Source organism: Lampetra planeri, chromosome 62, assembly GCF_965212315.1.
Source record: "Lampetra planeri chromosome 62, kcLamPlan1.2.h2, whole genome shotgun sequence".
Classification (NCBI taxonomy): Eukaryota; Metazoa; Chordata; class Hyperoartia; order Petromyzontiformes; family Petromyzontidae; genus Lampetra; species Lampetra planeri.
This window is the reverse complement of record NC_136168.1, coordinates 2,888,092-2,900,230: the sequence shown is the minus strand read 5'-3', so window position 1 is coordinate 2,900,230 and position 12,139 is coordinate 2,888,092. Positions and strand designations below refer to the sequence as shown.

Genomic DNA, 12,139 nt, shown 5'->3' with positions numbered 1-12,139 from the left:
TTTCAAAAGAAAGAACCAAAGAGTTTAGGCTTGCCTTGTTTTTATCCCTCTCTCTCTCAACCATTTCAAATTCAATCTGCTGTGTCGCACAGACAATGAACGTGTCACCAGCACTCACGACATCTGCCCAGCGGCTGCCTGCCCAAAGTTCTGAGTGAGAAACGATCAGGATGCCTGCAGGGGTAGCCACATGGGGCCAGCAGCAGCAGTAGCAGCAGCATCATGTTGTGAAGTTCTCATTGAAGGAATGACGATACAGAAATGCCTAGGGCATCCTTACAGGGCGTTTGACTGCACAAAGTCTGTCTGTCTCACGAGTCTCACTCACACACACAGATGTCTCTCACTGTGTCTCTCTGTCTCACACACACTCACAGATGTCTCTCTCTCTGTATCTCTCTGTCTCACTACACACACAGATGTCTCTCTCTCTGTGTCTCTGTCTGTCTCACTACACACACATATGTCTCTCTGTGTGTCTCTCTCTCACTACACACACAGATGTCTCTCTCTGTGTGTCTCTCTCTCACTACACACACACATGTCTCTCTCTGTCTCACGAGTCTCACCACACACACACAGTCACCCACGTGGTGCCAGGCAGCAGAGACAGACGATTTCCCTCCCGGCGGTATTTTTTGGGAGGGGGCTTTAAAGTGCGTGCGAGCGTGCCAACGATCAGCTAAGAGGTGAATCACCAACAAGGGGCGGGGGGGGGTGATGTTAATCCCTACAATGAGTTTCTCACGCTACTGCTGGTGGAAGGGTTTCCTTCGACACGGAGCACGAGACGGAGAAAGACTCCCTCCAGACGAAGGTCTTCACTGCAAGGCCCACGTGGGAGGGGAGGGGGGGGGCTGGTGGCCTTTAGCGTCGCCTCTGACGTGCGCCCCCCCCCTCCGACAACACACAAACAGTGACAACATCCCACCCCACCACATCATCATCATCGTGCTGCTGTCAAACCCCAACAATGGTTTCAAACGCTGTGGCCCTTGAGCCAGCGGTGTCGTGCGTGGGTAACCGCAGGGCTTGCCCCCCCCCCCTTTGCCTCGTCAACAACTCCGAATTTGGGTGTCAGCGTGGGTCACGTGTTGGTCGTCGCAAGGCCCCCGGTGGGGCCATTGACGAGGCCCCTGGTGGCCTTAAGTGAGGCCCTCTCCCCTCCCCGACAATACACAAACGGTGACAGACACCCACCACCACCACCATCAAATGGTGTGGCGGCCCTCCACACCACTGGTGTTTATTTGTAAAGAAGATGGAATGCTGGGGAAAGGAGATGTGAAGGAAGGATAAGAGTGGTGGGAGATGAGGGAGGAGATGCGGTGGAGGGATAAGGGCAGTGGGGCGCCACGGTGGCTAGGAGATGTTAACTACCTCGCCTGGTATACAAGAGGTCGTGGGTTAGATCTCAATCCTGACGCCTGCTGCTGTATATTTGGAGTTTGCGTGTCTCTCTCTCTCTCATCATCATCACGGTGGCTAGGAGATGTTAACTACCTCGCCTGGTACACAGGAGGTCGTGGGTTCAACCCGACCCTGACGCCTGCTGCTGTATATTTGGAGTTTGCGTCTCTCTCTCTCTCATCATTATCACGGTGGCTAGGAGATGTTAACTACCTCGCCTGGTATACAAAAGGTCGTGGGTTCGATCTTAACCCTGATGCCTGCTGCTGTATATTTGGTGTTTTCGTGTCTCTCTATCATCATCACGGTGGCTAGGAGATGTTAACTACCTCGCCTGGTATACAGAAGGTCGTGGGTTCGATCTTAACCCTGATGCCTGCTGCTGTATATTTGGAGTTTTCGTGTCTCTCTATCATCATCACGGTGGCTAGGAGATGTTAACTACCTCGCCTGGTATACAGGAGGTCGTGGGTTCGATCGCGACCCTGACGCCTGCTGCTGTATATTTGGGGTTTGCGTGTCTCTCTCTCATCATCATCACGGTGGCTAGGAGATGTTAACTACCTCGCCTGGTATACAGGAGGTCGTGGGTTCAATCTCAACCCTGACGCCTGCTGCTGTATATTTGGAGTTTGCGCGTCTCTCTCATCATCATCACGGTGGCTAGGAGATGTTAACTACCTCGCCTGGTACACAGGATGTCGTGGGTTCAACCCGACCCTGACGCCTGCTGCTGTATATTTGGAGTTTGCGGTGTCTCTCTCTCTCTGTCTCCCCGTGGTCACGCGAATTTTTCTCCGTTTCCTCCGTTTCTTCCCCCTCGCATTCAGAATCAACATCGCCACGCGTTTCGAGTTTTTGGCTGCTGCTACACATTTCCACGTGGTGGTGGTGATGACGATGATGGTGCCCAGGATCGCTTCTGAAAAAATAGCTACACATCAGTTCAGCGGAGCCTTTACCTGCTAACATTAAACACAAAATGTGAGTTTAGTTTCGGAGATTTGGAGGAGGGGGTGACGGAGAACGAATGGAGGTGGGCCGAATGTGGAGGGAGAGGAGGGGCGAGGCAGGAGGGCGTGAGATGAGGATCAGGGATGAGGGCGGGAGAGATGGGGAGAGGCGGGAAGAGGGAGGAGATGAGAGGGAGGGAGGAAATGTGGAGGAGGGGAGAGGGCGGGAGATGTGGAGGGAGGAGGAGGGAGGAGGAGGGATGAGGGAGGGAGGCGGAGGGAGGAGGAGGGTGGAGGAGGGAGGAGGAGGGATGAGGAGGGTGGAGGGATGAGGATGGAGGAGGAGGGGAGAGGGCGGGAGATGTGGAGGGAGGAGGGGGGAGGAGGAGGGATGAGGGAGGGAGGAGACGTGGAGGAGGAGGGAGGAGGAGGGAGGAGGGATGAGGAGGGGGGAGGGAGGAGGGGAGAGGGTGGGAGATGTGGAGGGAGGAGGGAGGAGGAGGGATCTTGTGCACGACACAAACCTCTGCCTCCTCTCAGTCGCTCCGGGAAGCCGCTCGTCCCGGGCAGGTAAGCGGACCCTGCTCGCCACGTCTCGGTGACTCTCTTCTCGTCCGCTCCTCATCTCAGCGGCACCGACAACTTTCTCTCGACCCCTCTCCCCTTACCCACCCTTACCCATCCACGCTCCTTGCAAGCGACTTTCGACCACTGTACAGTGAGAGCTCGTGGCTTCGTGTCCCTTCGGGGGAGGGTTTCGTTTTATTTCTGTGCAGAATTTTTAGTTTTAATTCGCCCGAATTAGAAGCTATTGGGGCCTCTCTCCCCCCCCACCACCACGCAATGTGTGGTGCCGCCTCGCGTCTGGCATCAATTACGCGCACAGTGAGACCAAATGTGCCTCGCCCGGAGGAGTTTCACCGCTGCTGCGTGGAGATGCGCGCTGTTGTTGGGGGGCCGGTGGGGGTGGTGGTGATGGTAGTGGTGGTTGCAGCTATCACAGACGGGGGGTGGGGGGGGGGGCTGGGTCGAGTCGTGCTCTCCCCAGTCGAGCACCGGAGCGTTGCGAGTTTGGGTGCGCGACGTTGGGACGACTTTTGGCGCAGCGTCGCGAACACGCGCGGACATGCCAACGTTGTACCAATGTTGGGGACCGACGTTGGCGCAACGTTGGAGCCCAACGTTGGTTCCAACGACATGCCAACGTTGTACCAATGTTGGAGACCAACGTTGGTCCAACGACATGCCAACGTTGTACCAATGTTGGAGACCAACGTTGGTTCCAACGACATGCCAACGTTGTACCAATGTTGGAGACCAACGTTGGTCCAACGACATGCCAACGTTGTACCAATGTTGGAGACCAACGTTGGTTCCAACGACATGCCAACGTTGTACCAATGTTGGAGACCAACGTTGGTTCCAACGACACGCCAACGTTTGGTGAACGTTGGGGCCCAACGTACGAGGGGCATGCGCGCCTCTGTGTTGTCGCTTTCGCACGACATCGTCGTCACATTTTTATCTTTAACTCCCAGAGGGGAAACAATAAAAAAAATCCCCCCACGGTAAGGCGATAACAAATACGTCGATGTAAGTCGCAAATCACCTAAATAGTGGTGCGCTACCAACTCGTGCGCCTTGCAGAAACGTTTCTGAGCGAATGTCGAGAAGAAGCAAACCAAAAAAACACAATACTCTTTGTTTTTTTCGGAAAAGTCACGTAGGAAAGTTATTAAAATAATTTAAATAACGACGTTTCGGGCGCAACACAAGCGTCCTTCTTCAGGTGGGGACAACTTACGCGTGTCTCAGAGCTGGTGTAATTACCATAATTACTCGTCACCTCTGAGACACACTTAAGCGGTTGTGCTTTCACCAAGTTGTCCCCACCTGAAGAAGGACGCTTGTGTCGCGCCCGAAACGTCGTGATTTAATTTATTATAATTTTTTTACCTACGTGACTTTACCGAAAAAACCAAAGAGTATGAATCCTTGCAGTCACGAAAACTTCAAATCTAGAAGAAGAAGAAAAAAATACAACCCACGTGGCGCACTACGAGTGCGTTGCACGCGAAGCTCCGCACGGATGGATTCAATAATGTCGTTGCTGCGTCGACATCTGGCCACCGACAAACCGATGGGGGGGGAGAGGCAGAGGAGGAAGCGAACCCTCCCACGGGATGACTTTGGTGGTCGTGGTGCTGTCACAAGCAGATCAAATATTGGCAAGAGTCAACAATGTGACGGTCACGTTTTTGCAAAGTGTTATTGTTCTAACCCCCGCTCGCTGACCTTCTTTTTCCTCTGCTCTCAATGCAGCGCACGACATCCCGAGACTAATATTATCCTTACTCGTTGAATAAACACAATAAGGGAACACGCGTGGCACTTTTAATACTCGCAGTATATACACGGTGTCTTTTTTTCAGCAGAAAGCGCTGCCCGATCTAAAGCGTTGCCCGTTGACTCGGTCGCTGCTACGTTTTGAACTTCTTTCGCACCGTACGTGGCCAACAGAGCTAATCGGAGGTGTGGGGGGAAGGACAACAAACTATAGGTCTCTGTGTGAGTCTATGGGTCTCTGTGTGAGTCAATGGGTCCTAGTGTGAGTCTATGGGTCGCTGTGTAAGTCTATGGGTCTCTGTGTGAGTCTATGGGTCTCTGTGTGAGTCTTTAGGTCTCTGTGTGAGTCTGTGGGTCTCTGTGTGAGTCTATGGGTCTCTGTGTGAGTCTATGGGTCTCTGTGTGAGTCTATGGGTCTCTGTGTGAGTATATGGGTCTCTGTGTGAGTCTATAGGTCTCTGTGTGAGTCAATGGGTATCTGTGTGGTGTTATGGGTCTCAGTGTAAGTCTATGGGTCTCTGTGTGAGTCTATGGGTCTCTGTGTGAGTCTATGGGTCTCTGTGTGAGTTTATGGGTCTCTGTGTTATTTTATGGGTCTCTGTGTGAGACTATGGGTCTCTGTGTGAGTCTATGGGTCTCTGTGCGAGTCTATGGGTCTCTGTGTGAGTCTATGGGTTGCTGTGTGAGTCTATGGGTCTCTGTGTGAGTCGACCAATATTATTCATAATAAAGGTTGTTGGGTTAGATCGCGTTATTTATAAATGTGTCGTAACCCTCCACCACCCGACACGGCCAATCAGCAAAAAAAAGTGTCACGTTGACTACTTTAGCCCATCGGGCAATTCGCCAGAATGGTGAATTGCCCGATGATGTTGGATCGTACTAAAAAAAAATTGTAAATGTTGTTGATTCACTCTTCAACACACCGGTGGGCTAAATTAGTGAACTAGTTTGTCTTCTGTCAACGTGACACTTCTTTTTGCTGATTGGCCGTGTCGGGTGGTGGAGGTTTACGACACATTTATAAATAACGCGGGGGCGGATCGCTCGCTCACTCGCTCATCCAGAGCGCTTCAAGTGACGAGGAACTGCGTGGAGTTGTTGTCGGCAAGCACCGCAGCTTCATCCCGAGGAGTCATCCTCCATGAATTCTTCACCAAAGACAAAGATCCCCTGTGTAGCCCTGTAACTGTTGGGGCAAGTGTTGTTGGCGTAGCACCTGTGAAGGCCGGCACATCGTACCGGGTACTCATTTGAGGCTGAGTCGACCTAGGGGAGGCCCAGGACCGGTTCAGATAATCGTCACTGGGTGTTGGTCGTGAGCGGGAATCGAACCCGGGTGGCTGGGTTCGTAGTGTAGCGCTAACCGCTACACCACCATCATCGTTGTCGTCAAATTAGCATCATCATCAACGGAGAAACAAACACACACAACGTTTTTATTTATTGTAGCCATTGTTATTAAACATTCATCATTTCCCCATCAATCCTCCTCCCTCCCCTCGTTCACTCGTACTGAGAACGTCAAGCCGTCCCCCCCCCCCAATTGTAAGCGAGATTTCTGCGTTTGCGAATTCTGCATTAGCGAGACGATTAAAGGAATGTCAACCCTCGCGGGATACGGAGAGGGTTCATTCCAGAGGTGTGGACTCGAGTCATGTGACTTGGACTCGAGTCAGACTCGAGTCATGAATTTGATGACTTGCGACTCGACTTGGACTTGCATAACAATGACTTTGTCCCACCTATGAGATGTGGACTCGAGTCATGTGACTTGGACTCGAGTCAGACTCGAGTCATGAATTTGATGACTTGCGACTCGACTTGGACTTGCATAACAATGACTTTGTCCCACCTCTGGTTCATTCTACCGGTTGCGCAGGCGCGATCCGTTTGCCCTCCCCCATCCACGAGGAGCGGTGGGACGCCTTGGGGGCCGTCCATAAATGACGTCACGCGATTTTGGACGATTTTTGACCCCCCCCCCCCCTTCGTTACACGGCGGTCACAAAAAGTCAGACCCCCCCTCCTCAAATATGACGTCACAAAGCTCTGCCCCCCCCCCTTCCTAAAAATAAAACATGCTTCAAATAGCTTTAAACTATCTTCTTGGTTCTTTAGGTAAAGTCACGTAGAAGGGAAATAATACAATAATAAAAATTCAACATAATAAAATAATTCTCACGACGTTTTTATTACTTTATTATTTCCCTTCTACGTGACTTTACCGAAAGAACCAAGAAGATGAATCCCTGCAGTCACGAAAGCTTTAAATCGAAGCTTTAAACTATTGTCATTGTAGTGCGTATTTAATGTGGCGCTGCAATCTGATGTTGTAGGAGAAACATTTATTGAAAAGTCTATTTAATTAAGTAGAACGCGTTGTCTATATTTATTTAAAGTTGCGCATTTTGATGTGACGTCACATTTCTCAAACACCCTCCCCTCCCTCGTCACACATCGTCACAAATGTCTGACCCCCCCCCCCCCCCAGGTGCGTGACGTCATTTATGGACGGCCCCTTGCCACTTGAAATCAGGCAATCGGAGTCAGATATATTAAATATTTAAGTCCGCTTTGAAAACTCATCTCTTTCAGTTTGGCCTTAAATCTTTCGTTCGTTTGGTTTGCCCCCGCATCTCATGCGTGGTGCATTGGGATCCTAGAATGGAATGCCTCATTGTACATTTGAATGATTACTATTCTTAGATTTAAAGCTTTCGTGACTGCAGGGATTCATCTTCTTGGTTCTTTCGGTAAAGTGACGTAGAACGGAAATAATAGAATAAAAAATAAAAAACATTATAAAATAATTCTCACGACGTTTCGGCCACAACGAAAGCAGCCGTCCTCAGGTGAAGAACAGGTCTGTCGGGAAGACAGCGTCTGAATGAAACCCCACACTACGTGACTTTATCGAAAGAACCAAGAAGACTTACTCAACCACTCACCCAGTCGCTCACCCACTCACCCAAGCAGTTATCATACAAATACCCGCTCGCCCGCAATCACTCCCCTACACTCATTCACGCACCAACTTGATTGCTCGCCCACTCGCTTACTCGGTACATTCACCCACAGGGGCATGTGCTTCATTTTTCTTGGTTCTTTCGGTAAAGTCACGTAGAAGGGAAATAATAAAATAAAAAATAAAAAACATTATAAAATAATTCTCACGACGTTTCGGCCACAACGAAAGCAGCCGTCCTCAGGTGAAGAACAGGTCTGTCGGGAAGACAGAGTCTGAATGAAACACCCCAGGCTTGGAGCGTATATTTAAGCTGCTGGGTTGGAGGGGGGTTATTATTCTTCAACATAGCTGCGTCATTTCAATTATAACTGGTCAACACACTTTTTCTGGCATAAGGTATTCCAACGGTTTTAATGTAATTTTGGGGTGCTGATTCCAAATCTGGCATCAGTTGTCCATCACATCAGGTTTTTGAGATATCAAATATTGCATTTTCAATAAAAACTGCAGAAGAAAAATATTAAATAAATGTGGATATCTACATAAAATGATATTATAAACACACTGTCCTAAAAATACAGCACAATATTTTAACACTAAAGCAGTCACTGACTCGCAACAACTTGTAATCATAAGTGACAGAGCTAATTTCGGGTAAAATCAATGAAAATAGGGTATGCCGATAGCATAAAAATGAGATGTGATAGAGCAAATCTGAGATCAGATTTGGACTCAGCACCCTGAAATTAGTCTAAAACAGCTGCAAAAGTCCAGGCCAGAAAAAAATGTTTTTTTTTTGTTGACCAGTGTTATTTAAGCAATGGGTCACTCTTCCCATGATCCGTTAGACGCGGAAAAAGCTGGGAAAGAAAGAAACGCTCTTGGATGCGCTGCAATGGACTATGCCGTTCGCGTCGTCGGCCGCGTCACGCTGGGCGTGACTTGCAGCGGGGGTTTCCTGCCTTCGAGTTTGGGGGACGTGGGGTGGGCGAGTCATCTACCCATGGACAAAAAAAACTCATAATTTCTCGTGACACTGCGTGAGCCGTGTGTGCGGCACATGAACTCTGCCATAAAGGGGAGAAAATTAAAATGTATATACTGATAATATAGGTTTTTGGGTCAGATCGCGTTATTTATAAATGTGTCGTAACCCTCCACCACCCGATTCTGGCGAATTGCCCGACGATGCTGGATATAATTACCAGCTAAACGTCGTACTCAAAACATTGTAAATGTTGTGCATTCACTCTTCAACACCCCAGTGGGCTAAAGTATTGAACTATTTGTCTTTTGTCAACGTGACACTTTTTTTTTGCTGATTGGCCGTGTCGGGTGGCGGAGGGTTACGACACATTTATAAATAACGCGATCTGACCCAAAAAACCTATATTATGAATAATATTGGTCGCGAAAGCCTACGTGTTCAACTAAAATATATATAATCGGTTATGTTTCAAGCAATGCCCCTTCTTCATTGCAGATTACAGAGTTGAATTGATTGCGTGACTTAATTGACGAATCGTTCCAGCTCTAAGGAGTGCTGCCAATGACCGGCTGTGAGCACGGATCAGGTTCTAATATCTGCACCGGTGTGGCAGAACATTTGTCAGTTAACACGGCCGCGGCCTTGAAATAGTTTAACAAGCGAGGACGTCTTGCACAATGGCCCATCGTCACAGCGCACAGAGAGGCCAGAGAGTGGAGAAGAGTTGGAGGCGGTACTTCACATACAACAGGCGAGATGTTAACTACCTCGCCTGGTATGCATGAGGTCGTGGGTTCGATAACGACCCTGACGCCTGCTGCTGTATATTTGGAGTTTGCGTGTCTCTTTCTCTCTCGCCGTGATCGCGTTGATTTCTCTCCGGGTGGTCCGGTTTTTCCTTCCACATTTAGAATCAACGTCGCGCGTTTTAGAGTATTTGGCTGCTTATGAATTTCCACATGATGATGATGCGCCCACTTCGTTGTGCTACAATTTGTGATAAGCAGGTTGCTTCTGAAAAAAACAACGAAACAGCTCAGTGGGACTTTACCTGCTAAAATAAAAATAGTTTAATTGTTTCAAATAGGGCCTGATACAAATTCAATTCTCCCCCCACCGCCCTCTCTCCCACTGATTTTTGTTGTTGTTTTTTTGCAGAGTGCTGCTCTTGCGAGGAGAAGGAGGTGGAGAGACCATGACCAAGGTGGCAGTGGTTCGCCTGCTGCCGCTGCTCCTGCCGCGACTGCTGCTCATGCCGTGGCCGTCGGAGGGAAGAAACTCCTGCCAGGGCCCCAACTGCCCCCAGCCGAGACAGCCGGCGGTCCCCTGCCACGGTGCCGAGTGCGCCACCACCACCAGCGCTCACCACCACCACCACCACCACGCCCCGTACCACCACGGCGCAGGCTTCCTGGAGGGCACCGCTCACGGTCGCGGTGAGCCTTTCCCCCCCCACCTCCGGAATTGCCGGCCGAGATTTTGTCGTGCCGACCGGACAACTATTGAGCGCGTGGAGGATGCGGCACCGCCACTTGGGGCGATTTGAGAAACTCGCCGCTTGATTGCTTCAACTGCCGCCAGCTACCGAGAGAGGGAGAGAAAAAAGAGAAAAAAAATACAATTGCAATCCTGAGTGGCGACGATTCACGTGTTCTGGGTGGGAGTTGAATTGTTACATCCATAATGCACCTCTGCCATGCGTGTGTGTATGTCCGTGCGTTGAACTTCTTTCACGCCGTACGCAGCCGACCGTGCAAATCAGAGGTGCGGAGGAAGGACAACGAACTAAGCACACAAAACTAATTTCTAAAGAAATGATTTTTAAATCTTGACGATTTAAAAAGTGCGTAGCTCCAGCAGCTTCCTAATATCAGAAGGAAGAGCGTTCCAGACGGCCGCAGAAGTGCACCTCGAAGCGCCGTGCGATGCGGTGACCTACGTCTTTGTTCGTTGGCCAGCCAAAAGCCGCTGCTGTGAGAATGACCGGAGCTCGCCTGATGGCGTTTGCTTCTTGATGATATCAGCCATGTGTCGTGGTTCATTTGCGTCAAGCAAGGCCATAATTATAATATATATATTGGGGGGGACACACATCTCCCCCAATATTAAAATATGCTCAAAATGCCCCCCCAAAATATATTGCTATAAAATATAAAAAAGTTATAATAATTGCTATGCCATGTAAATAAAAAGAATTTGCTAAACCTTGGCCACAATATCTGGACTTGTCTTCATATAAATCAATGCGTAGATTTATGTTCATATGATTGTGGTTATGGTTGTACTTTATTAATCCCTAATCTCTGCCATATCATACAATGAAACAAGAAATGGTAAAAAAGTAAAAACAGAGCAATGCAATACAATACACGATTAGACATTGTTGTAAAAATAAATAAAGTCCATCCCATGTGTAAGTGAATTTTTAAATAATGTAGGCAGGAAATGGCAGGAAATTAGTTTTAAAATTTAGATATTTTTCTTGGTTGGGACCCCCTGGAAGATTTGCTCCCCCACAATGTTGACTCCATGGCTACGGCCTTGGCGTCAAGCTCTTTGTGCGTGCGATGAGCACGAACTCATAATGAGCGCGGCCTCATAGCGCCCGTTGAAAGCGCACCACCGAATGCCGCTTTTGCCGTGATTTCGCAGAGTCGGCGGGCAGCTGGCCACACCCTGCGGACGATCTGGCTGCCGCTGGGACCTGCAAAGGCATCGAGTGTCTGCTTCCGTGAATGAGGGATTCTTTCTTCAAGATCATTCCGGTAAACGACAGTATAAGAATAAAAATAAAAAAATTAAAACTTTACAATAATTTCACGACGTTTCAGGGAGCAACATTCATCTTCTACTGCTGATTCATCTTCCTGTATTCCTGCGTAGAAGGTCTAGTAGAAAGTCGAGAATAAAAAATAAATAAACATAATAAAAACTTCTCCGTCTTTCGCCACAACTCAGTAGCCTTCCCTCGACGACCAGTCTACGTGAGACTACGTCATTCAGTCAGAAGCCTGATTCCACCGTCAGAAACTCGGATTTACCTCTTCATTACGTGACCTTTACGAAGATTCCCTGCCGACCGAAAGCTTTAAATCGAAAAAGGTGAGGAATACACAAAAAACATACTCTGATAACACTGGTCAACACACTTTTTCTGGCATAAGGTATTCCAACGGTTTCTATGAAATTTTTGGGTGCTGATTCCAAATCTGGCATCAGTTTTTGTCTATCACATCAGGTTTTTGAGATATCAAATATAGCATTTTCAATAAAAACTGCAGAAGAAAAATATTAAATAAATGTGGATATCGACATAAAATGATATTATAAACCACACTATCCTAAAAATACAGCACCATATTTTAACGCTAAAGCAGTCACTGACTCGCAACAACTTGCAATCATAAGTGACAGAGTTAATTTCGGGTAAAATCAATGAAAATGGGGTATGCCGATAGCATAAAAATTAAA

General features: G+C 48.6%; 1 protein-coding gene across 1 annotated transcript; it reads left to right on the top strand.

Annotated features, from left to right (window-relative positions):
* Positions 1-2,869: 2,869 nt before the first annotated feature.
* Positions 2,870-11,409, top strand: LOC144736729 (uncharacterized). Its single transcript, XM_078619365.1, has 3 exons — positions 2,870-2,933; positions 9,827-10,104; positions 11,321-11,409. The coding sequence occupies exons 2-3, from the start codon at positions 9,864-9,866 to the stop codon at positions 11,401-11,403; spliced, it is 324 nt and encodes a 107-aa protein (XP_078475491.1). The 5' UTR covers positions 2,870-2,933; positions 9,827-9,863; the 3' UTR covers positions 11,404-11,409.
* Positions 11,410-12,139: the final 730 nt, after the last annotated feature.